The sequence below is a fragment of the Tupaia chinensis genome, unplaced genomic scaffold (assembly GCF_000334495.1).
Source record: "Tupaia chinensis unplaced genomic scaffold, TupChi_1.0 Scaffold000316_1, whole genome shotgun sequence".
Classification (NCBI taxonomy): domain Eukaryota; kingdom Metazoa; phylum Chordata; class Mammalia; order Scandentia; family Tupaiidae; genus Tupaia; species Tupaia belangeri.
In genome coordinates, this window is record NW_006159809.1 from 8,236,719 (window position 1) to 8,263,855 (window position 27,137).

A 27,137-nucleotide genomic window follows, 5' to 3' on the forward strand; every position below is an offset into this window, starting at 1 on the left:
GGACAGGGGAGAAAGGCCCAATTCAACCCAGGTGAGGACCCTTTGTTCCTTCCAGAAAAAGAAGAGGTTAAAGGAAAACGTCCACCTTAAAAGCAAAAATAACAAAACCCACCCCAGAGCCAATTGTAGGTTCCGGTCCTCCTTAAAGCCTAGATCGGAATTGACACTGAAGTTACTTGAACCTCGGGTTCAGGGTTCACGGGGAGAATGTAGGTCCTGCTCAAAACCGTGATGCTCTCTGAATCGCTAAACCAGCATTAGGTCTGTCTAGACTAGAGGGAACCTGCAGTGGCTATCAGCACCTTGAAGAATTCAAGATCTCTGCTTAGCAAGACAACCGAAATGAAAATACCTGGGGTGCTCTGCTTGCCACTCAAAGCCAACAAGGGGTGGAAAACTGTGTTTTCAGGGATGTGAACAGAAGCACACATACAGATTTTCTCACTGCAGGAAATTAAACTGGACTCCGAACTCTTATTTTTCCATTTGTATCATGATGGTATCAATAAGAGTATGGTTTCAATTTCGTTTTTGTTTTTTTAAATCAACTTTCACACAAAAATATGCATGTGCCTATATTTATACACATCTCTATTTACGTACAATTGTCAACGTCTTAAAGGCTGGGGTTTTATATCTTTGCCCATCCCCTCCCCCCAACAACCCTAATAGAAAGGTTTTTCCTTTTGCTTAAAAAAACCAAAACAACCAAAAGACTCTATAGCTCTTAGCAGTCATGCTGGTGGATCAGTGAATGAGAGAGGACAGATTGGCGAATCAGGGCTGCTGATCAGCCGCGTGAGGGAGGGGATTAGCTGCCTTGGGCTGAGTTTGCTGGTCCTGAAGCTTATGGTTTTGGTTAGAGAGAAGCCTGCTGAGCATGACTCGGTCTACCTGGAGCTTCGAAGTCACGTCTAACCCTGGTGTCAGTTTATCACAAGTGCATCAAAAATAGAGAGATCTATCAAGTTCCACATTTATATGCAATCAAATTGAAAAGGACCAGACAAACAGTGCAAAGGTCAAATAATTACTGTTTTATATTGGGACAGTACATTTCAGATTTCAACCAAAAGACAAAAATGCAGTTTAACTCAAAGGCACAACAATTAAAACACAGAAAAAAAATAAAGGCATCTCTCAGATGCCTTATTCCTAAATTAAACAAACGAGTACACAAATTTTGTTCCCTTCCCTCCCCCAAGGCAAGCCCACAAGCTTTTTGCAAAGTCTTGAGTTTTCGATGCTGTTCAGCATCCAGCATCGTGGACTTGTGAGGCGCTTGGATGTAGCAATTAAACAAAATGCGTGAGAGGTCTAGCGAATGGCATTCGAAAGGGACCTCAAAGTGCAGGTACATCTTTTTCAAACATTTTACAGGCTGAGCTGGCTCTTTGAACACTATCACTCTGCTTAAATTCAGGAAGCAGGCTTTAAAAATGCAAAAGGCATACAAGTTGTATTTCAGTGCAAATCTTTAGCTGGTTATTGGAAAAGATTCCAACAATACAAAAAAAAAAAAAAACCAACAACAACTTTTGTGTCACCTGCCCCTCCCCCCCAAGCGGAAATGAAGGAAAAAATAAAACAGAACAAAAAGAAAACAGAAGAATTACAGATGACTTTGGAATCATTTGGAAATCCACTTCCGATTAAAAAATATTTTTTTAATAAAGACTTGCTTAAAAAAAAAACACCACACACACAAAAGTAATCTTGCTTTGCTTAGATCGCTCTTCCTGTACAGAACGAGCTTCTGTGTAGAGTGCATTTGACAGCTGTGTGGAAGGTGGCGGCGCTGGGTGAGTTGCGAGGCTGTGGTGTGCTAGTGACCGCAGGCCAGCGGGGGGCCTGGGCAGCCCGCTGCTGAGTCAGCCTTGAGCCCTTAGGTCGCCGTGCGTCTGTGGATTTTAGGAATGTTCTCATCTTTTTGTGACACACTCGGCTTCAGCGTCACAGATTTTACAAATGGTTCAAATTCAATGAAAAAGATTCTCCCGAGGCTGAAAACATCAAGACCTCAAAAATATGAATGCAAAAATATTGAGGGGAATGGACCAGTTTTGTAGATACCTACATACAAAGTTTCTAGAACATCTATAAAAGCACAAAGTCATAAGAATTTATTTTCCATTACATTAGTTTATATAAAATGAATAAATAGTATTTATAGATTTAATGTGTCTTATGTACATATACATGTGCTCTGTTTTAGCTTAAATAAAAATGCTACAAAGTGGGAGACCACTTCAGGGAGAAATCCTAACCAAAAAGAAAGATCAGCCTTTTAAACTATCGACCCAAAAGCCTCCATAAAGAAGTCTCTGGGTGTGTCCAAAAATAATCAACAAGGAGAGGGGTTCTAGTAACACTGTACTAACCCCTCTTGTCCACCTCCAATGCAGAGTAAAAATGTGGACTTGTCTTTCGCTGACGAGAGACACTAGCTCAGCTAGTGCCAAAGCTCAGTTATTGCTGAAAGTTAAATAGGAAAATAGATTAGAACTGGACCAAATGTCATTTATTTGGGAAAAATGAAAAAGAAAAGGAGAGGAGGCATAATCACTTCGTGTTAAGTGGGAAATGGAGATCTCATTTATCTCTGAGGTAGGAAAAAAAAATGTTCCAGAGACAAGTAGCATTACCAAACTTTGGGGGGAAATGTGCCTGGAGATAGCAGTACACAGCAAGGCCCCAAGAACGTCACGCAAAAATAGATTGTACCATTTTGTTTGTGAGAACAAACAAGGCTGGGGCTTTGATAAGCTATGTAACCCCCAAAGACACACCGTCAAGGTGTCCCGCTTTAAAGTGAGAAATACTGCTCCCATCCACATGCGGTGAGCTGGGGGTGAGCAGGGGCTGTGTGGGAAGGGCATTTTCTGGAGGTATTCCTGGCTTCCTCACTGGAGGTGAGGTCCATGGTTAAGTGCTCTTCAATGCCGCTTTCAAAGCTTACTTTGGAGTTCTGAGATCGGGATCTCGACTTTTTAAAAGGTTGTTTCCTTCAGTTTCCTAAGCACAAGACACACTCTGACATTTCTCCTAGGCAAGTAACATAGTAAGCCAGAAAACTGTAAGAAAGGTCTGGTAGACTACACGAGGACAGTAAAGGGGGCAGCGGAATTGCAGAGATGGGGACATTGCTTATTCGGTCTAAGCATTCTTGGGTGCTTCAATTGATTGGAATGTACAGTCTCTCAGAGACGAATTTTTATGGAGAGAAAGAGAGAAGCTAGTGGATGCAATCAGAAGCCCACAATCCTAAGCACTTCCTCGAAAACGTTTACAAAGCTGCTTTTGGTAAAGTGGTATGCTGACGTTTACGTGCAAGGGCTTTGTGGGCAGGTCCAATACACTACCTAATCCGATCCGACAGGGAGAACCAGTGAGGGGGCAGTCATGGTGACCACGCTTTCTTATAGACCCAGACAGGTCTGGCGACTGTCCTGGAGCTTTATTCTCTTGAGGCTGGAGCTGGAGTAGCCCTCGTCGCTGCCGAGGCTCTGCATACTACCCCGCTCATCGGAATCACTCACACTGCTGCTGCTCCAGTCCAGGTCACCCGTGAGATAGTCTGTGCTTTCCACGTCGACATCGATTTCTTCTGCGGTGGGGGGCGAGAAACAGTCATTAGTGAGAGTATTCTGTAGAAAACTGGAGCTGGAAATCACACAGACCCCACTCAAACCTTCTTTAGACCTTACTACCTAACTCCCAATAGGAAAGAACGACTTGGTACTGGAAGTCACCCTACTCAACACGTCAAAATCATGAGAACTCACTCTCTCTTTTTTGGGAGACAGGGTTTTGTTGTCACAATCATCCTGCCTTAGCTTCCCAGCTGAGACTACAGATGCCCATCACTACACTTGGCTCTGCTTTCACAGTCTTGCTATGGTGCCAGGCCAACCTCGAGCTCAAGAACCCCTGCCTCAGCCTCCCGAGCTGCTGGGATTACAGGTGCATGTTCCCATGCCCAGCCTTTAGGTTGGGCTGGACACTGAACGCAGGCCTCCCGTGCAGCCCCAGCCTGCAGAGCACAGCAACTTAGCAGCGCACCACCTTGGCAGGGCCATTCTGTGACTTTGTAATTCCTTTATGTTCTGCCTTCTGTGAGCAGCCCTGTACTCCCTGCTCTAGTAGGTAGGAGGGGAAATGGAGAGAGAGCAGTGGTGGGGGAGGACTGGGGAGTGACTCAGTGAGAGGCTCACCCCTGTCGGAGTCGGAGCGCTCTGAGGAAACAGTGGAGCCGATGCTGTCCATGCGGATCCTCTCCAGGCCTAGCTTCTCCAGCTGCCTCTTCAGGTGTCGCTGTTCTCGCTGAAGCTGGTCTATTTGGTGGACGGCTTTTCTGTCACAATCTTCAAGTTTCTGCAAGTGAAAGCAGTGGTTGTTGGAGCCCATGGGGAGAGTTCTGAATTGGCAACGATCCTGCATCTTCCCTGTTAGCATTAAGTTATACCAGTTGTCCTCAGATGCCATTTGGTGTGTCACCTGTTAAGCTTCTCTCTAAGACAAGAAGCTGCCTGGCCAGTGACCCTGGCTTTAACTTTCAAGGCACTGCGGATACTATGGGTCCTTGTCACAGGGACTCTGGGGGTGAGCTCTGCTCCTCTGGCTCCCTCCGTTTTGATATGGAAAAGGCAGCAGGCAGGAACTCCAGCCTGGTCTTCCCAGCCTGCAATGATCTCAGCCTCATCTCTCCCAACTAGAAAACTGCTCGTGATGAGAGCTTGAGAAACACGCTTCCATTTAAAGTTATGTTATTCAAGTACGTGTCCCAATTACATAAGCACTTTTTTGTGCCATGCCAAATCTCAATTAACTTCAGGGTTCTTTTTTTTTTTTTTTTTGAAGGAAATAACAGTCCTTTTGAAGTCCTGATTCTAAATTGTCCAACAGAAGAAAACACATTTCCATAGACTTCTTGTTTTTATAATATCTGCCCCCTTGTTTCTTGCATCTTCAGATAATTAAGAAGATTATTTAATAATAGCTGTTTTGTTTTAAATAGAGGCTCTTTTTCTCCCCAAATTGTCATGTATGCAGGCAACTAACCATAACTAAAGTGACATCTGACCAACCATGCTAGGACTATAAAAAAATGTGCTAACCAGTGAGTCCAGCCATGGTTCTTACAACTCACCCTGCCCTGTGCCAGTCAAGCTATGTACTGAGGGCCGGCTCTGTGCTCGACACTCTGTAAGGTGCTAAGGATCCAAGGGGGACCCAAAGTCTCAGTCCCCTCCCTCACAGAGTCTACAGTCCAATGGTGGAGACAACCTGCTGGCTGCGCAAACCATTGTCACATGTCAACTGTGACAAGGTGCTAAGGGAGAGAGACCCCATATCAGGACCAGCTGTCAGGAAGTGGGTAGCCTAATCAGGAAGGTCCATGAAAGCTTCTCTGAGCTAGTGAAACTCTTGCTGAGAGCTGAAGAATGAGTAGAAGCTAACGAGGTGATGAAGAAAGGTGGGGAAGGTACCAAGCAGAGGGAACAGCATGTACAAAGACCCTGTGGCAAAATCACATGACAAGTACAAGACTCTGAAAAGAGGGCTGCAGACAGGGCAGTACATGATATAAAAGAACACTGCAGAAGCAGGTGAGGGCCAGGTCAGGCAGAGCCTGGCCATGCCTCCTGACAAGAGTTTGTCCTGAGTCACAGAAGAAATTTAAACACTATAACATGCGGATGTGAGTTTGGAAGGACTATTCTTAGAAGCTAGGTGAGCAGATTGCAGGGGGCCCACAGAGATACTGATTTGAAGAGCTTGTTGCAACAGACCTCATAGTGGGGCGCAGATGGAAGTAGACCAGATTGGGAAATATTTGGGTCTTGCAGATGGCTTAGCTATGCATGGTCAAGGAGTAGGAGCTACTAAAGACTCCCGAGTTTCTGAGTTCTACAACTGGATGACAGTGGGTGGGTCATTTAACTGCAGGAGCACAGGAGGAAGTACTCGGCTGTGTTTTGGACTTATTGTGTCTGAAGTGTCTGTGATTCATCCAGGAAATAGGTTGGAGGAGTTCAGGGGAGGGGACAACCCTGGAGATATACATCTTTAATCCCTCAAAGAACTGAAAAACCCCTAATAGACAGGTAAAGATATCGAGGCATCCCAGGATACACTTACCTTTATGTGCAATTTGGCTTTTGTTAATAAACTCAATGTAGTGTGTCGATTTGATTCAGGCCCAAGGGGCACCAGTCCCTTCAACTTCTCCAGACACAAGCGAAGATGAGCCCGTCTGAAAAAAAGAAGATGACAGTGGCATTTGAGAATTCCACAGTGTGCTGGAAGGCACCCCAAAAAGAACAAGTTCTAGAAGAATATGAAATTGCCCAGGCCTGGTGATGGTGAATGCTACCAGCAACCTCTGTCCACACAAACATCTTTTGAAACCAGAAAGCTCTGGTGAAAACCAATGAGAAGCAAAATCCGAGGGTTTCCAAGTTAATCTACTTTTAATACAAATGTTAGGAAGAGAATAATATCTGCTATTAGGCACATTTATCAGGTCACCTAACAGTTTCTGGGTTACAATGAGAACCACAGAACATTCAAATCAGAAAACAATGACAGGTTAGGGTGAGAAGCCTTTTACCCTGTACTTGTAAGATACCCCATTCAAAACCACTAAGTCATTATAATCATATCTTTGTTCTCTACAGTATTTACAAATGTAACATAAGTGTATAGCTATTTGCTGAAGCTTTATTTGTAATGGCAAAGACTGAAACAACCAGAGTGACCATCAGTAGGGAAGTGGTAAATTATGGTATATCCACACAGTGGAGTACAATGTAGCTATAAAAAAAAAAGAATGAACATGTGTTCGTGTGTGCTAGTAAGCTCTCCCACACATCCTAGGTGGGAAAAACAAAACAAAAACAAAAAACAAGATGGCAAATCCTGAGTTTGTGTAGAAAATGGAGGGAAAATAAGAACTTATACTCATTTTTTTTATAAGCACAGGAATGAAATCTGGAATGATACATTAGAAACTAGTGGCTGGCTGGGCAGGGAGAAAGCAGGGAACAGTCACAGGTAAGGGAAAAAGGGAAGAGAATTTTTACTGAATAATGCCTTAGACTTTTTTTTTTTTTTTTTAATCATGTAAATCTAATGCCATTCAAACAGTTAAATGCAGTTTTTAAACATAAGAAAAAATACATGACTGGTATTGCTGAACTAAAGCACATGCTGAACAGCTGGGGATACCACTTCCTGGTCGTGGAGTGTGGCAGATGGATGCAATGGAACAGAGTGGGAGAGGGAGAAAGGCTGAGTGGGGAGGAAGCCATGGTGACCCACTTGAGAGAGAGTCTTTACTCATAGACAGAAACTGAGTAGTACCCACTATTTTGGAAATTTATACTTCATTGAAAGAAGTTTAGACTTTATTTTAGAAACTAGCAGATTCCATGAATGTAAGAAACAGCTGCAGTTTGGGGGTTTTGCTTCCCAACTGATTCCAGCCACAGCGATCCCTCCATTCGTGGAACACAGGGAAGCTGACTGGACTGCTCGTGTTGTTTGGTACTTGTTACTTAACCATTCTCTGCTGACTCCTAAGAAAGGTGGGGCTGAAGCTTAATCATGACTGTGTTGCGCTGTTCCTTAGACACACACGCTCAATAAATGTTTGCTGGATGGATTACACCATCTATTCCACTAGACTTTAAGCTTCCAGAGGACAGAGTCCATCTCTGCCATGTCTCTGCACCTTCAGCAGTGTTCAGTCTTAGGGTTTCAGATAAATGGTCATTGCTCACACAAAACTACCTGGAGCAGAGCTCCCTGGAGCCCAGGAGGCTGCCCTCCAGGTGACCTGGGAAGCAATGAATGCCTTGTAGACTTGCCCTTTCTTCCCTTCTTTTTTTTTTTTTTTCTTTTCTTCTTTCTTTCTTTCTTTTTCTTTTTCTTTTTCTTTTTTATTTTTGCCATAGGGCGAGCTTGCTGGAGAGAGCCAGAGAGAGGGAAAGTGAAAAATCACTCTTCAGGGTAGATGACCATGTCTCAGTCCCTTCTCCTCCATTCTTCACTCAGGATTTTGGGCATGCACACACATGTGCCTGGCATAATTTTCAAGCCATTGAGTCCAAGACTCAAATGGAGGCTAACCATGTGGGAATCCAGTGCCTTAACCACCAGATCACCTGTTGGCCCCCCATTTTCCATCTTAAGAATTTCATAGTATTGGTGAAAGTTGGAAATGCAGGTCACCGAGACCAGCAGTTAGCGTAATGCAGGTCAAGAGATGGAAACTGCTCCAGAAAGCTGTAAGACAGGTGAATGTAAATGAAATTGACCTAGGAAGTAAGTCCACAGTCTATACCAAGACCTTAGGATATTCCCCTAAAGCATATCTAGTAAGTGTCAGACATCCTTCTAAATCCAGTGCCTTGTCTTCGTCTAAGCCTCCTGCCCCATCTAGATCCAAAGAAGCTGCTCTGGATTCTTCTCCATAAGAAGTTGTTTTAAGTGTCAGCCAATGGCATGGTGGTTAAAGCCACTGGATTCCACATGGCTGACTATGAGGTTCAATCTGGACTCAGTAGCTTGAAACACATACCAGGTATGTGTATGTTCATGCCCAAAATCCTGAGAAGAGAATGGAGAAGAGAATGTGGCACAGCCATCACCGGCGGGGGGCGGGGGGGAGTTCTCTCTCTCTCTGCACTTCTCTCTGCATTTCTCTCTTTCTTTCTATCTTTCTCCAATGAGCTCATGCCTTGTATAGTAAATATGAAAAATAAAAAAGGGGCCTAGCAGATGGTGTAGCAGTTGTGTCACTGGACTCCCACATGGCCAAATGAAGTTCGAGTCCAGGATCTGCTGGCTTGAAACTCACAACGAACATGTGTGTTTGCCCAAGGTCATGGGAGGAGAATGGAGGAGAAGGGATTGCAGAATGGCCATCCCTTCCAGGGGGTGATTTCTCACTTTCCCTCTCACTGCTTCTGTCTTTTTCACATGCACCCTAAGACAAAACAAAACAAAAACAAACAAACAAACAAATAAAACTCTACCAATGAAAGAAGGAAGGAAGGAAGGAAGGAAGGAAGGAAGGGAGGAAGGGAGGGAGGAAGGAAGGAAGGAAGGAAGAAACGAAGTTATTTGAGACTCCTTGGTAAGTTGGAGGAGTATAGCACTAATATCTGAGCTAGGAAGACATAATGGTACAAATGCTTCACTATTTTATAAGACTCCCACCTGCTCTGAAAAACCTGTCCATGTGGAGTAGCCACATTAGAGGTTTACTCCTCCTACTATGGCATTGTGAGGAAAGTAAAGAAAAGAGAAGATCAGGACCAGCAGTTGGCGTAATGGCTATGTCGCTGGACTGTGGTCCGTGTCCCGGACCTGGTGGCTTAAACTCACGCTGGGCATGTACGTGCCCAAGATCCCAAGAGGAGAACGGAGGAGAAGGGATTGTGGCATGGCCATCCCCCCAGGGGGTGGTTTCTAGCTTTCTGTCTCTTTGTCTCTCTCTGTCTTTCTGGTGAGTGCACGTGCCCTATAGCAGAAACTTCTCCAAAACAAAGAAAGGAAGGAAGGAAGGAAGGAAGGAAGGAAGGAAGGAAGGAAGGAAGGAAGGAAGGAGACCCTGTGTATAAAATTTAGTTGGTTATCTTGGAAAATATTTTTCAAAAAGAGCCATGAAAATTGATCACGTTATTCGAAACACAGAGAAAAAGTGTAATTAGTCACTTATGCAGTTATTCAACTTGTTTTTCATTGGAAAGTATATAGACTAATTTTCAAATTAGGAAAGTTCAAAAATTAAAATTGCAATTTAGACATTTTTCAGCCTGCTTGTTATTTGCAAAGGCTGCATGACTCAGAACATTGTCATATTAGTCCTTTCGTGATGTGGGTTTATATACAGACGTGAGTATGTAAAATTTTTTAGGAAGTTTGTCTGCTGATAAATATATAATAAAGTCATCTTTTGATGTGTCATCATTTCTGTTGATAGTTATACAGGGAGTCTAGCCTCGAGAGTGCAGTTTTCACTACCCGAATGTGAGTTTCCAAAGAACACTTCCAGTTGTAAAACTAGAAATCAGCCATTTGACTAATTCGAGCTGTGGGTAATACCTGTTCATTCAGTGTTTCCGGGCCTACACTATAACAATAGGACCAGAGTTCTTTCTGGATCTTTGTGGAGAGTCACAGCCAGCTCCTGTCTTTGGCAGTGCCTGGCCCCTTCCAGTGCCTCACTGCTCCAGCCTGATGGCTGCCCTGCCCACGTGCCTCCGCCTGCAGTCACATCCCCATGCTGGTGCCCGTGCCAGTCACGGGATGGGATGAGAAACACGAAGCAGGCTCAGTTCCATCATACAGTAATGGGATTCAATCCCTCAGCCAGGTAAGAGAGCAACAGACTCTCTGTAACAGCTCCCACTGAGGTCCTCAAACGAACGGACAGGGACGGACACACACACACACACACACACTGGGGATCTGGACTCAGCCAGCTCTGAGTCCCCATGGAGCTCCCAGATTCCAAACAAACAGAATGGACACCTATCTGAGCTCTTCCTTCTCAGACTTGACTATTCTCCTGCCAAGGGCTCTGGTCCTCTAGGAGGGGCTGAGTGTCCCATTTTGAACCAGGTCCACCTCCCCTTTGGGGAACTAACAGTGGTTTTGCCACATACCCTCAACAGGAAGCCACCCAATACCTCAATCTGACCCCTGCACTTGGACTCCTCCCCTCACATCTTCAGACAGTCCTTCCATTGTCAAGAGCTGCCTCCCAGTGCCCTGCCCCCAGCCCAGCGCAGGCTCTCTCCGGCCACTGATGCCACTTCTTTTAACACCGATCCATATGACTTTGTACCTAGGTCATGAACTTTGACAATCATACCTGCTGACTCCTCAGATCACTTTAATTATTCTATATAGGCTCATATACCTTTGGTCTATAACAGTATAAAGAAACCAATCTTTATCTGAACTATAATCAGTAATGTTCAGAATCCAGCATGGCCTAGAATGAATGCTAACTACTGAGAAACTACAGATTCTCTTCTGTACTTTTTTCTTTCTTTTTTTTAGTATCACAAATGTTATTTACTTATTTTAAATATTCTGAATCTGTCAGTCACTATACAACCAAATATTAGCATAAGGAATAGCATTGCCACTTATTTCCTGTGTGACCTTGAGCAAATTACTTAACTCTGTGGAGTACCCATTTCCTCATCAGTAGAGTGAGGATAACAATGCCTTCCTGAGAAGGCCACCCATGTGTTAACTGACACAGGTACAGAAGCCCCTGGGCTGGGGTGTGACACCGAGTGCTCTACATATGGTGGCAGTTTTTCTTTCAATCCTAGCTTCCTCTACAGGAGGATAATTACTGTGAGCAAACATAGTTATAGCATAGGATATTCCTTTTGAATCAAAAGAGAACTCAAAAGTGTCTTGCTAGGCAGATAGAAGCTATCTGGTAAAATCCAGTTTACCAAACCCTTCCTTAAACAAAATGGATATTTTTCATCATTAAAATATTTCATGGAAAATTCCTGGCCCAGCCTGGGAGTGCAGTCAGTAGCATGAACTGCAGTGCTGGAAGCCACATGGCTGACTGGATTCAGGTCTTCAGCTCAGCTGACCTAAACACACCAGGTACTTGTGTGAGCCCAGGATCCTGATGAACTGGAGATCTGGGGGAAGGCCATCTGCACATGACCAGGTCCTATTGAGAGTGCTTCTCTCTCTGTGTATGCACACGCGCCCTCATGTGCCCTCTATCATGAACAAAATAAACAAGTCTAAAACAAAACTATAATGGAAAAACCTAACCCTTTTGTTATGGAAACACAGATTTTGCTTATGCTAAAAGTACTTTTTTTTTTTTTAACACTTAAAAAACAAACAAGGTGGGGCTAGCCAGTAGCATGCTGGTTAAGGCAGTTGGATCCCATATAGCAGACGGGTATTTCAAGTCTGCACTTGGGGGCTTGAAAAACATGCTGGGCACGTGTGTGTGCATGCCTGAAATCCTGAGAGGAGAAGGGACTGCAATGTGGCCATATCCCTTGAGGGGTGATTTCTCATTTTCCCTCTTTCTTTGTCCCGCTCTTTCTCTCCCAGGCAAGTAGACATGCCCTACAGCAAACTAAAAATAATTTAAAAAATAAAAACATAAAAATAAAAGCAAGGATTTTATAAAGCTAATAAATGCAGAAAGAAACAGTCCTTTGTGGCCATCCCCATTATGGAGGAGAGACAGGAGTGAAAAGGACTCTGGGCTGGGAAAGCAGCATCTGTCTCACTTCCACTTGCCCCGGGTGCAAGCATGCACCTGAAGTGCCGTGCCTCCACTCTCTTCCTACATCTCTAGTGCAATGGCCAAAGGAAAATAAAAATAGAGACAGATACGTCTTGGCCTGGCAAATCCAACTGCACCTAGAGAACTTAAAATAGCTCATCTACAATAGCAAGAAGAAAGTATAGCATGCTTAGGAGCAAACTTAAAACAGTTTGGAAAGGATTTATAGGGGGAAAAAATTAAAATCTGCCAAAAGACAAAAGAAAATCTGGGTAAATGTCAAGCCCACCACATTTCTAAATACAAATCCTCAAAGTAAAAATGGCAATGTTCCCTAAGTTTTTCTACAAATTTAACACAGTTCTAAGGGGAAAAAAAAAAAAAAATCCCAACAGTATTCTTTTTAATGCCGGGAAATTAGTCTAAACTTCATCTCGAAGAACAAATGTGTGAGACACTGCCAAAATGTTTGAGAAAGAAGAATAATGAGGAGGAATGTGCTGTACCAGATATTAAATTGTATTATGAAGCCTCGATAATTAAAAACAGTGTAGTACTACTACAGGAATAGATCAAGTGAACAGAACAAAACTCCTCAGAAACAGAACTAAGAATACATAGGAGTTTACCACGTAACGGTAATAACACTGCAAATTTTTGAGGAAACAATAGATTATTTGGAAAATAGCAAGCAAGTGGGGAGGTTAACATTAAAATAAATTGCAAATAAATTAAAGATTTAAATATAAAATATATTTGGCTACCATGTAGCTCTGTTGTTAGTCTTCCTTAACTGTTATCAGCCAGGAGTTATGGAAAACTGAATACCCAAGTGCAGGAAATTACAAGAGAAGAAGGCTCTGGGCTGTTTGAGGTGCCCCCTCCTACCAGAGCTTCGGCACAGACAGAAGGCACTGGGCTAGCCAGCGAGGCATTCTGAATGCAGCTCTTATTTGTGCCTCCATACTCCCGCTTCCTTCACTCTCTCCATGTCTGTCTCTTAGGCTGGCAGATTTGTAAACTGAGGAAAAAAATTCAACAAGAAGAGTAACAGTGCTATTTGCAGAGAGCAGCTCTTGAGTTACCCTTAACATTCTTCCTTACTAGGATTCAGCCAAGACCAGGAGTAGTATCAAATGGGTGTGAGCACACGTGCATGTACATATGTGCATCACTGATCATTTTTCTTTTTGAAGGTGTAATCAAAATTACTCTCTGGCTCAGACTTTTACAGCAAAGTGTATGACATGAAAAAGAATGACAAGGTCAGGGCAGAGCAGACAGATAGGAACCAGTAAAGACAGCAGGTAAGTAGGAAATCTTGATCGATACTCTTAGTTCTTTCATCCACTCATTCCACTAGTCAGTCAGTCTGTCTGTCTGTCTGTCTTTATTCTTTCTTTCTTTCTCTTTGAGAAGTTTTTGCTATAGGGTATGTTTGCTCACCAGAAAGACAGAGAGAGACAGAGAGATAGAAAGCGAGAAATCACCCCCCAGGGGGTATGGCCATGCCACAATCCCCTCTCCTCCATTCTCCTCTCGGGATCTTGGGCACACATGCACACGCGTCCGGCGTGAGTTTAAGCCACCAGGTCCGGGACTCGAACCGCGGTCAACTACATGGGAGTTCAGTGACATAGCCATTACACTAACTGCTGGTCCTCTACTAGTGTTTCTGAAAGGAGTTCTGTACTGTATTACTTTCCTAGGTGCTGGAGTATAATGTCAAGTAAGACTGACTCCTTGCTTTTGAAGTATTTAAATTTTAGTCAAAAATATCAAATGTGTAAATGAATTATTGCAGAATGATTTATCTGAGCTAGGTTCAAACCATAACAAATACCATCTCCTAGAATGGGCTCTCCTTGGCCCTTTAATAAACATGTTCTCTTTTCCTTTGTCCACAAACATCCTGCTTAACTTCTCCACAATGCATTCCAAGTTTTCATAGCCAATCATAACCTTCTTTTCCTTTTGAAATAGATCATATTTACCTATTCATTTATTCATTCATGTACTGTAGATCTCCTATGGATCTAATTTTTCTTTTTCTTTTATTACTAGATAATGGAAGAGATCAAGTCTTCTATTTATCATTAAACCACTGGAACCTAGAAATAATAATACATCTGTAGATACTGACACAACAGTAGAACGTGGGGCCGGCTCCATGGCCTAGTAGTTAAGAGGCAGCTGGATCTCACATGGCCAACTGCATGGTTTGAGTCCCAGACCTGGTGGCTTGAGAAACACTCCAGGTGCATACATGAGCAACCTAAAAGTCCAAAAGGAGGAAGAGATGGAAGCAAAGGGATTGTGATATGATCATTCCCCATGGGAGGAGGGGGGGTTCTTTTTCATCTTCCTCTCTCTATCTGATAAGTACACGTGCCCTCTAGCATAAAACCCAAACAAACAAGTTGAATCTGATATCTTTGGTAATACATGCCCCTTTTCTTTGAATAAAGCCCTACTTATGGAATATGATACACTCGACTTCACTAAGTACTAGTTTTTCATTAAAATTGGACTTGAGATTATTAGCCAAAAAAGAAAGAGTACCCTATTTAACTCTGAGGTTTCACCATTTTATTTCCTACCTTGGCATGGGCATAGACTGAGCCAATTAAATAGCATCATAGGCCACAGTGGCACAAGTAGGAGGGCACTACTGCATGAGGGCCAGGGCCACACTGGAGGCCCAGGATCAGTTTCCAGCCTGACATAAAGAGGGCAGGCACAGTGGTACACACTGGTGTCCAGCTAACTGGGATCCTGAGGAAAGAAGGATCGCAATGTGGCAAGGCCCTGTCAAAAATACCCATGTTTTTCTTTACTTTTCTTCCTGTGTTCTTTCTCTCAAAAACAAAAGAAAACAAACAAACACCATAAAGCTGATAGGGTAACTGGAGGCTGAATAAAAATAATTTCAGATATGGGTTATCTAAGAGCAATGTAGTTAGGGAAAAGGGAGTATTTAGTATAAAGCAAGCAAAAAAAAAAATCTTTCTAAGGGGTCAAAAATTACTCCCTAAAAGTGATTAAGGGTCACTAGAGATTTGGGTTTAGAATAAAGCCCTACAGGATTAAGTAAAAAAAATCTGGTGAAGACTCCAAGTCATACTTTGAGGGGAAAAAAGTACTTTCCTCCTTTTTCTAAAATGATCTCTAAATAAACAATTGCCAAATGTATCATTATTACTCACTTAACTGGAGCCCTGGAAGGTTTTGAAGATTTCCCACAAATGTGCTGATAAATCTTTGTAGAAAATACAAAGGTAGTAGTAGTATACTCAGTAAATAATGCATAAATGACAATTCTTGGTGGGTATATTTTAAAGAAACTATTTAATTTTATTTATTATTATTTAAATTTGCTATAGGACACATTTACTCGACCAAGAGACAGAGAGAGAGAGAGTGAGAAAGCAAGCTGCCAGGTCTAGGACTTGAACCATGGTTGGTCATGTGGAAGTTCAGTGCCTCAACCACAACACCTGCTGGCTCCAGTGACTACATTTTGAAGAGATAAGATCACTCCTTTATTCAAGTATGAAATACATGTATCTCATTATAATTTTGTTTCCAGCGGCTAATATTTAAGTGTAACATATATATTAGAGCTAGTGCCTGCTGGCTCCATTCCAACCTTAGTGCCAATGGTGAAAAGGGCAGGTGCCATCTACTCAAGAGTGACAGGCAGTACAGGAGAGTTAGATTTGAATGATGCAAGTCCGAATCCTTCTCCATACCATCAGCAGAGACTAAATTTGCACATTGATCCCTATAACTGCAGTCACTAGGCCATGCCCTTACCCCGTGTGGCAACAAATGTGGACCTGTTTCAACACCTTAGAATGAAATCTGAATGTGGTCATGGGCGTTCACAAGCAGTAAGAGTGGTGCAATGCATGCCACAACTCACGCTCAGTGCAAACAGGCCTCAGCTCTCCCTATATAAGGATCTTGCTCATTTGAAAAGTCAAACCTTGTAGGGATCTGCAATCAATCAGAAGATTCTGCCAGGAGAGACCTGACTGACATGGCTTCTTATGCCAGACCAGATGCCACTGAAATGCTGCCTGACCAAATGGAAATAACAGCATAGATCAGGCTGCCCAGTCTTCCCCACAGAGCACACACAAAAATCTTTTGTCAGAGTCAGAAGACTCTGGCAAGGGGAATCTCTTTAGACCAGCTGCCTAATTCCAGTGAGGCCTGCATATGTACCATTCCAGAAAAATGGGTGTCTCCTATTAAAGGAGATGCCAGAGCCTTCTTTTGAAAAAGCACCTGACTCCTGACCTACTGGCTGCAGCCTACATGCATTCACTCCATCTCTGTCCATTTGCCGGAGGGCTTAGTGAAAGGCATTAAACTAGAGGGATTCCTAGCTAAGACAAAGAAACAGGATTATCATCAGTAAAGGCATGTAGCAAAAGATGAAAAGATTTCCTATACTCCAACAATAACCAATTAGATAACTACAATAGGAAACTAATAGTAATCTAAAAATATATAAATCCAAGAATTTCTTTGATAAGAAATAAGCAAGACCGACATGGAAACACTACAGAACTGTGCTTAGAGACAGAAAAAGATAATCTGAATAAGTTAAGACATGCATCAAGTCCTGGATGGAAAGATCTAATATGCAACCATGAACTTTTTAAGGTTAATTTATATTGAAATTATACAATTTCAATTTTTAAAAATCTGAAAAGAATTTGGGAGATGAGAAATGAACAGATTATAAAATTTTTCAGGAGAAATAAACGGTTGAAAATAGCTAAGAGCATGAAAAACTTTAAAAAAGGAAGCGAAGGGAGGGAGGGTAGAGATTTGCTTTATCGGATCCTGAAATTCATGATGAAGCCTCAATGATTAAGACACTGCATATTAGGGGGCCAACAGATGGCATAGTGGTTACGTGACTATGCTCCTATGTGGCTGACCATGGTTCCAGTCCTAGACCTGTTGATTTGAAACTCACACTGGGCACACGTGTGCCCAAGATCCTGGGAGGAGAAAGGATTACAGCATGGTAAACCCTGAGGGGTGATTTCTCACTTTCCCTCTCACTGTGTCTGTCTGTCTCTCTCCCTGGCAAGTACACGCTCTCTAAGGCAAAAACCTCCTTAAAAAAATAAATAAAAACAACTGTGAGGACCAGCAGTTAGCGTAATGGCTATGTCACTGGACTTCTGTGTAGTCGACTACAGTTTAAGTCCCAGACCTGGTGGCTTAAACTCACGGCGGGCACGTGTAGGTGTATGCCCAAGATCCCAAGAGCAGAATGGAGAAGAAGAGATTGTGGCATGGCCATCCTCACTGGGTGGGTGGTGGTGGGGGGGTGATTTCTTGCTTTCTGTCTGTCTCTGGCTCTTCCTGGCGCGCGCACATGCCCTCCCCTAACAAAAAAACCCCCAAAAAAAAAAAAAAAAAGGAAAAGAAAAGAAAAGAAAACCACTGTATATTGGTACAGGAAGAACAGATGGATCGACTACTAGAAGAACAAGTCTAAAAAGAGACTTAGCCATAAACAAGAATTAAGTATATACTAGAGGCAGCAATTTAATCAGTGAATGAAGACCGATTCTGTGTAGGCAAACGTTAAACTGGACAATTATGTGACATGAAAAGGACAATGAGTGGGGTTTTAAAAAGCTGATGAAAATGTGTTTTATGAAAATCTATACATGGATTTCAAAACTTTGTGCACCGAAATAACTTGCACTTTAATTCCATTTTTCCACAGTTTGTTGGAAGTTCCCCTGTATTTTTCATACACACACACACACACACACACACATACACACACATATATATATCTTATATTACATAATTAATTATTTTTATTATTTTAGGTTTCTGCCATAGGGTGCATGTTCTCACCAGAGAAAGAGAGAGAGAATGTGAGAAATTACTCCCCAGGGATGACCATGCCACACTCTCTCCCTGAGTCTCCTCTTGGGATTATGGGCACTCGCACACACCTAGCATGATTTTGAAGCCACTAGGTCCAGGACTTGAATGCAGAATTGGCTATGGGGATCCAGGGCTTTAACTACCATGCCACCTGCTGGCCCCAATATTATGTAATCTTTTAAAAATAAAGAAAAATATAAACTCCTCAGTAAGAAATTAGGCAAAGATTAATAGGTAACACTCTCTCTCTCTCATACCACACATAGACACACACATATCCCAAGATGTGAAAATTGCTCAACTCGGAGAACAATTGAGAAATGCAAATTAAGACAAGTTACTTGTGTGTTTGGTTTTTGCTTATCAAACTCAAAGGTCTTGAGTTAGATACTGACTTATGAAGGTACAAGGAAAATACTGCCTGTAACCTATTCTGTGGCAATCAAACAATCAACATCAAACACCATGAAAACGTGCAGACATTAATTCTACAACTATAAATTTATCTTAAGGAAATAATTAGATGCTAGACAGGGATTTATCTACCACAGCTATAAATTTATCCTAAGGAAATAATTAGATCTCGGACAGAGATTTATTCTACAAGGTAGTTTAAGGAAGTACTGTTTATATTTGCAAAACACTGGGAAGGACCTAAAATAGGGGACTGGTTATGTGAGCTCTGACAAATCCATATGATGTAATGCTGGACACTCACTAAAAGTAATGCTGGGAAAGGAGACTCGATGATACTAGAAAATGTCTGTAACACAAGCTACAAATTATTTACTACATGATTCCCTGTTGTTTAAAAAAAAAAATGTATAGGAACCAGCAGTTAGCGTAATGGCTATGTTGCTGGACTCCCATGTAGTCGACCGTAGTTTGCGTCCCGGACCCGGTGGCTTAAAACTCACTCTGGGCGCGTGTACGTGCGGGCCCTAAATCCTGAGAGGAGAATGGAGAAGGGATTGCGGCGTGACCATCCCCCCTGGGGGTGATTTCTCGCTTTCTGTCTCTATGTCTCTCTCTGTCTGGCGAACGCACCCGCCCTATAGTGAAAAACCTCTCCAAAAAAAAAAATGTATACACAAAAGTCTACATGAACATAGAACAAATGTTAGCAGTAGTTACCACGGCAAGGCCCATTCAAGGTGATCTTTATATTCTCTCCACTTTTCTGAATTTTCTAATTTCCTACATTAAACTATAAATTTATTTTTTAAAACAATTGGAAAGATATATTTCTAAGTTCCATTGATATTTTCTGACAGAAATATGGATGACTTAGTTTTTTAGTATTCTTTTCTATATTCCTTAGTTTTATTTTTTTTACAAGATTAGTTGTCTTTTTTAAGAATTATTTTATTTAACTTTATTTATGCATTTATTTGTTTTAATTTGACCAGAGAAGGATGGGGGTGGGGTGGGTACTGAGAAAACAGGGCACCAAGTTGACCCGCGGTGAGCCATGTGGGAGTCCAGTGCCCTTAACTACCATGCCATCTGCCAGCCCCAAGATTAGTTGTTTTTTAAAAAAAAATTTTGCAGGGACCAGCAGTTAATGTAATGGCTATGTCGTTGGACTCCCACGTAGTCGAATGCAGTTTGCATCCCAGACCTGGTGGCTTAAAACTCACGCCGGGTGCGTGTGCGTGCGTGCCCAAGATCCCGAGAGGAGAATGGAGGAGAAGGGATTGCGGCGTGACCATCCCCCCTGGGGGTGATTTCTCGCTTTCTGTCTCTCTGTCTCTCTCTGTCTGTCCAGTGAACGCACGCGCCCTATAGTGAAAACCTCTCCAAAAAAAAAAAATTTTTTGCAGAGGGCATGTGTGCTTGCCAGAGAAAGACAGAGGGTAGGAGAGAAAGAGAGAAAGTGAGAAAGCACCATCCATCGTGGATGGTCATGCTGTAACCCCTTCTCCTCCATTTCTCCCTTTTCTAAGCCATTGGGTCTGGGTCTCGAACCACAGTTGGCCATGTGGGATCCGGCTCTTTTAACCACCATACCAACAGCTGGCCCTACCAAAATAGAAACCCACACGCACACACACACACACAAGCACACACCTAAGGCGGTTGGACCCAGAAAACCAGTTAAAATGCAGAGAAGCATAGGCCACATGCCAAATGACAAGTCCCTCCTAGAGTGATGTTGAGTTGAACTCCTCCACGGCAGGGGAGTAGGCTCTACAGGCATCTTAGGTGCTCAATAAACGCTTATTCTTTTGAGTAGAAAATACCATCACTGCCATTCTAGAAATCGTTTCTTTCATCTTCCCACCAATGCCAAGATACTTAAAAACGGCAGTGTTGACTATAATATCTTCACAGTGGAATTCTGATAACACCAAGTAACACTAATTCTTTAGACTCTCTAAAGTGTCACAGAAAAGGTTTCTGTTTTTAAAAACTAAGCCAAGTATAATCAACCCTGCAATATCAAAAAGGAAAAGAAATTCCATTGTTAGAAGTTCTTTTCCTAAATTGCTTCTTCTTCTTTTTTTTTTTTTAAAGAATCATGGCAATCTCTTTATGCTTTAAGATGAAAAAATGGCTAAAGTGAATTAGCATTTAGCAAAGTGGTATTCCTTTATCAGGCTCAGCTCCCCAAACCAGGGAGACTATAAGAGCAGCTGTACAGCTGACCTCAAAATCCTACACTTCTTAAGCATCCGCACAAATACGGGAGATGAGCCTGACAGCTTTACCCCCTACCCTGAACTGCAGCAATCAATGCTTCCTCATATTAAGCAAATTGAGTCCTCAATTCTGTTCACATGCTCTAGAGTAGAAGAAGAATGATCAGGATTTTAAAAAACTAAATTTCAGAAAAGAAAGGAAAATAAGGAAGCTATATAACCAACCCTTCCACAAGAGATGGTGGACTGGTCATAGAAAAGCAATCTGAATTATAAGCAGCTTACTGAGAGTGACTCCAAATCCTGTTTTCTAGAATCTTGGTCTCTATAGATTCCTGTGCATACTTCGATCTTAGCACTTGGTGTATTAACTGATACTGTCTCTGAGTCTTTCTCAGGAGACAAACTACATATTTCTCTGGAACGGGAACCTTACTGATTCAATACCCAGCACCAAGCACAAGTTCTTTGGCCATAAAACACACACACACACACAAAAGCTCTGAACTGCTACAATAAATGACATTCTGTGGCATTCTTGCAGAAGTGAAAGGACCAAAGCTGTAAGCCTAAGAACCTCTAGTTAAAGGGATAAAATGTTACTACTAATAAATAAATATCCAAGTAGGTTAGAGGGGAGAAGGAGAATTGGAAGACTTTTCAGTAGAAATAGTCCCAGTATGCGGCCCAGATGGTGGTACAGCAGTAACGTGATGTTCTGCCAGGCTGACCCATGTGGAAATGTTCACATCTGCAGACCTCCCTGAGAATGCTGGGTACATGTATATATCTGGAGCTGAGGCCTGGGGTAGATTATGGCATCAAGACCCTGATGGGCAGAGCCAGCAGGTGGGATGGTGGTTAAGATGCTGGTTTGACACATGGTTGGAGTCCCAGATCTGGTGGCTTGAAAAATCATGCTGGGGGGACCAGCAGTTAGTGTAATGGCTATGTCGCTGGACTCCCACGTAGTCCACCGCGATTCGAGTCCCGGACCTGATGGCTGCAGCTCACGCAGGGCCCGTGTGCATGTGTGCCCAAGATCCAGAGAGGAGAATGGAGAAGGGATTGCAGCGCGGCCATCCCCCCTGGGGGGTGATTTCTCGCTTTCTGTCTCTCTGTCTCTCTCTGTCTGTCTGGCGAGCACATGCACCCTATAGCAAAAACCTCTCCAAAAAAAGAAAAAAAAATCATGCTGGGCATGTGTGCATGCATGCCCCAAATCCCACGAGACTGGAGGAGAAGGGATTGCAGTATGGCAATTCTTTCCTTTTCACTGTCTCTCTCCAGTGAGCACGCGTGCCCTTTGTCAAAAAATAAAATAAAATAAAATAAAATAAAATAAAATAAAATAAGACAGTTTTGGGAGTTGATCTTGTAGCTCAGAGGTTAAGCTCACAGAAAGGTAGCTCCCACATGGTTGACCAGGGTTCAAGTCCTGACTGTCAGTTTGAAAAATATGTCAGGTGTTTATGCCCAAGATCCTAATGGAGATGGAGAATCAGAGGAAAAGGGCTGTAGTGTGACCAGACCCTGGTGGGGGAGTGGGGGAAGAAGTGTTTCCTTTCTGTCTCTCTCACTCAAGGAAGACATAAATAAAAAGAAACAGTCTCAGTTCCCCAGTTCTCTACAAAGTCAGGAAGAAGGGAGAGAATTTAAGATGAGAAAGAAAAGCCACATCTGATTATCTTTCTACCTTTAGGGGAGATGGTTTTGAGTTTCTTGCTCACGATATATAAATCTCTAAGAACATAAAGGAAGCTCTGACTTAAAACATGGTCAGTCACAATCACAGAACAAGTGAGAGGAGGAGGGATGGGGAGAAGAATGTACGTAGTAAGACCCACTCACCATTTCTCTCACACACATATACACACAATTCCACAGTAAACGTCTGCCTTCCAAGATTCTACCTGCCTGGTAAGGGTCTGGTCTCCCTATTCATTGATAAAACATAAATATCATTCAGACCCTGACTTTCTGAGTTGGGCTCTGTTTTCACAAAGTGTGCAGGAATAAACACATATATTTACAGAGCCATCATTACACATCTTCCTGTTCATGTGGGACGCTAAGAAAGCCACTCAGTTTGAATGGGTAGTCTGCATTTCAAATTAATGGGAGTTCAGAGACCAGAATGAGGTTTGTTCAGTGATTCTCAGCTCTCACTGCATGTGAGAATCACCTGGGGAGCTTTTGAAAAATACTAGTGCAGAGTCTCAACCCAAACCAATTAAATCAGAATTGCTAGGGGTGAGGTCTGAGCATTAAGTTTTTGTTTATAAAGCTCCTTAAAGAATTATCATTACTTTTTTTCAACATGATAAAAGCAAGTTTTTTTTTTTCTTTCTTTTTAAAAAGTCATTTTTAGAGATAGAAGAAGATTTGCTTTAAAATACTCCAGGGAGAGTGGGGGTTGATTAGAAAAGATTGGCAAACAATGATAACTGTTGAAGTTTAGATGATGGATACGCATTCATTACATTGTTCACTCTACTTTTGTATATTTAAAAAATCCTGAGAGGATAATGAAGGAAAAGGCATTGCACTGTGGCCATCCCCCACCCAGGCATGATTTCTCACTTTCCCTCTCACTGTCTGTCTCTCTCCGGCAAGTACACACACCCTGTGGCAAAAAAAACTATAATAAAAAGTGACTTTATACAGCTGGCCCCATGGTCTATTGGCTGAGGGAACCAGATCCCACATGCCTAACCATGATTTGAATCCCATCCTTGGTGGCTTAAAGAACATGTTGGGCATGCATGTGTGAGAGTATACACGTGCCCAAAAACCTAACAGGATGGAGAAATGAAGGAGAAGGAATTGTGGTGTGATCATGTGACCTTACCCAGTTGTGAGTTTCTTACTTTCTAACTTTATAGGATCAATAAAAATAAACATTTGTTCTCTACCCTACCAAAATATACAAGTGTATGTATATGATGTTTGTAATATAAAAAATTCTTCAAAATATATTAAAATAAAAGCTTTGCAAGTGATTTTAATGTGCAATCAGAGTCGAGACTCATGAAGCTATATTGTTGAAAAAGGAATAATTTGATTTGGACAACAAAGATTTAAGCAAGCAACAAGAGGCAATCCAGGTGACAGAGATTCAAGTCAGGCTTGTGTCAAGGTGAAACCCAGTGAGGGTGGCAGGCCTCCTCCTATCAGTCACCATCTCCAATTTCTGCCGTGTGTATATGTATGTGTGTGTGTGTGTGTGTGTGTGTCTACACACACATATATTAATTGTATATATTTACCTGGATTTTTAAGAATATCCATACACAAGTAAACTACAAATACATACAAATATACATATGTGTGGGTGTGTTTATATGTGTGTGTGTATATATATATATATATATACACACACATACATATATATACACACACACATACATATCTCTGTGTACACAATTCCAAACAGCACAATTACATTCAGTAGCATATATATTTTTTAAACATTTATTACGTAGAATGTTTCAGTGTGAAGTAGCACATAAAGGCATTCCTCAGGAGTGGGCAAGGGGGTGTTTGGAGTATGGTTTTCGGAACTAGCAAGCCCTGTGTCTACCTAAGTGATTTATGGATGGTGCTGCAGGAAAGCTCAAAAAGAGCAACCAAGTCTTAAGTTAATGAATAGAGAACACATCCAGACTCCCGCATCCCACCTCCAAAATCCCCAACTCACCTATTCTTCTCCATTTCATTGTGAGTCGATCTGAAAGAGGAAACAATATGAAAAGAATAAGATAATTCTTGTTCAAAAGGATTACTTCAACACCAATACAATTGTTTAATTTCTTCGTCTCCAAAGTCGGTAGGAGAGAAAACAGAGAAAGGGAGAAAAAATTCATTGGGCTTTACTACAGAAATTAGTCCATTTGGGAGCCAGATAAATATCTAAAATAGAGTTCAAGGAGAAGTGACAAGCTAAGAGGCATGCATTCCTTGGTGGAAAAGTAATCCATTTTAAGAAAGGAAATAAAAGGGGTCTATTTATACAAAGAGAAAAACAGCTGCACAGTGCAATGTGAATTTTGGTTATATAATACCACAAGCTTTCTTTAGGCCTACGATAGAACAGTGGAGGTGGCACCCTATCCCACCCCTGCAGTTTTTTCTAGGGGTAACATATACCAAAATTTTATGCAAAGCTGTTTGATTATAGAAAATAGATCTGTAAAATAACTACCTCCCTAATTTCTTGATTCTTTGAAATAACTATCTTATCATATACAACCTCCTGAAAGATGCTAATGTTGAATATTTTATTAATATTTTAGGAAAGCATTTTTAAAACTCAATTCAACTTAAAGATGACAGGTCATTTGAAGCAGAAGTTAGGGTAAAATCTGAAGTCCAGCTTTGCCACTGACAAGTACTGTGGAAGAAATAGAAGTTTTTGTCATTCTGTCCTTGGTTAATTCCTTTGTAAAATGGGGGTACAAATAATTGCCAATGATGTCCTGATCAAGGAGATAGCAACTATAAACGTGATCGGAGAGCCTTGGGTAAAAGGTGTGGTACATGTGAAGTCATATTATTAGTGTGTTTATATCTGACCTTGAAGATAAGGTCTGGTCTAAGACTTCATGGAAAAGTTTCCACCAAGTCACAGGAAGTCAGTCAATATGGCCCCTTAGCTCTCCCCTAGCCAGTCATAGAGAAGCTTGAGGAACCTCTCAGCATTATAAAGAAGCTGGATCTTGAATCTTCTTACAGAAGTTGTGTAGTATCTAACCAGCTTAGTTTACTCCTTGGCTCAGGTCACGAATTCTGTGAGACCATAATTGGCACCTTACCAGACCTAGGAGATAAATCCTCACAGCTATCATGGAGGGACATTACCTCAAGAATGCTCAGCTACTAATTTACATGAGGCGTGCCACCACCAAATTCACTCACACCAGAGACTGGGTATGGGGGTGTGTGCGCCTGAGTGTATATGTGTAGGGGCAGGGAGGGCTGTCTTGAAATGGGAAACTTCCAACCCAGCACTAAAACTTCTCTTTCATAAGGCCTTCAGGAAATCAATTTATATTCATGAGTGGTAACAAATGAGAAAATACAGACAGTATTTTAGGTTTTAGAATATTTGTTTTCTAGGTAAACGGTATATAGACCTCAAAACTTGAAAGCTTTAAATTGATTCACTTAGTTATCCCTCAGCATTCTTTAATCATACTTTTCTGAAAATTTACTTTCTTCAGTGGCCAACAAGACACCATAGTTAGCAAGAACCTAGTCTGCACTGCAAATCTTTGGCTTTAAAGCATGTGGCATTTTAGTTTTAACTGGAAACAATAAGTTCAAAGTCTGAGTTTTTTCTTAATGGATAATAACAGCTAGTCAAGACTTCCCTGTTTAGTTGTGGACAAGGACCATCTCCAGCAGGTGGAGAAGAAGATGACTATGTTGACAAGACATTAGAAAACAACAGCACACAGCATATACCAAAAATTTCTAGGATCTTTGAAGAGATATAGATTTATAGATTTATGTTAAAATTCTGAATCCTCAAGATAAACTTTCAAACAAGTCTAATAGAAAGTACAACTCCTTCCAAACTTTGAACAGAGTTTTAGAAATTACAGAGTTTATCTGACTGTTTAAGAGTGTCAAGCAGATTGTGCTTTTAAAGGGGTACTTACCCCTCAAGGGTAGGCTGTTACAGAAGTACATTTGGTTTACTTAAAATGAGTCATTAATAAAAAGCAGGTCAGAGTCTGCTACCTTCATTTATATTTTTGAATAAACATGTATATTTTTAATCAAAGCATTATCTTATACATGGTATTTTATGTTAAAACTATTTTCAATGTGATTATTGAAAAGATTTGATAGCTCTGGCATCACTGACAAAGGTCAAATTTCACCATTTAAAAATACACTCTAATGAAGAAGATAAGCCAAACTACAGTGTATCCGAGAAATGAGAAAAGTCCTCGGATTCAAAAAGAATGTCACGTCAGGTCAGCTATATAGCCACCGTCATAAAAGAACTAGGTGGTAACTCCTGGACTTCCTCTTTCACATAAATGCCAAAGCCTGCTTTACTAATTTAACAAAGCACACTTTCAAAAATTCTAGATTCAGTTCTAAATAATCAGTCATTGATTTAAAAAATCAGTAGGAAAGAAAAACAGATTCCATTTTTCTGTATTCTAGTAGTTCTCTAGATAATCCCCAAATACTCGATATCCTCAGTTTCATTTGTCTTTGTGTTCCTTTAAAAAAAAAAAAAAAAAAAAAAAAAAACA

General features: G+C 41.6%; 1 protein-coding gene across 2 annotated transcripts in view; it reads right to left on the bottom strand.

Moving 5' to 3' along the window:
- Positions 1-1,016: 1,016 nt before the first annotated feature.
- The window catches only part of MXD1 (MAX dimerization protein 1), a 29,730-nt gene continuing 3,609 nt past the window's right edge, over positions 1,017-27,137 (bottom strand). For both annotated transcript variants that reach the window (XM_027772984.1, XM_027772983.1), the window contains exons 3-6: positions 24,566-24,595; positions 6,142-6,256; positions 4,215-4,374; positions 1,017-3,607 (exon numbers count right to left, since the gene is read on the bottom strand). In XM_027772984.1, coding sequence (XP_027628785.1) covers positions 3,420-3,607; positions 4,215-4,374; positions 6,142-6,256; positions 24,566-24,595 — 493 coding nt within the window. In that variant the 3' untranslated portion in view covers positions 1,017-3,419. The remainder of the gene's footprint in view (positions 3,608-4,214; positions 4,375-6,141; positions 6,257-24,565; positions 24,596-27,137) is intronic.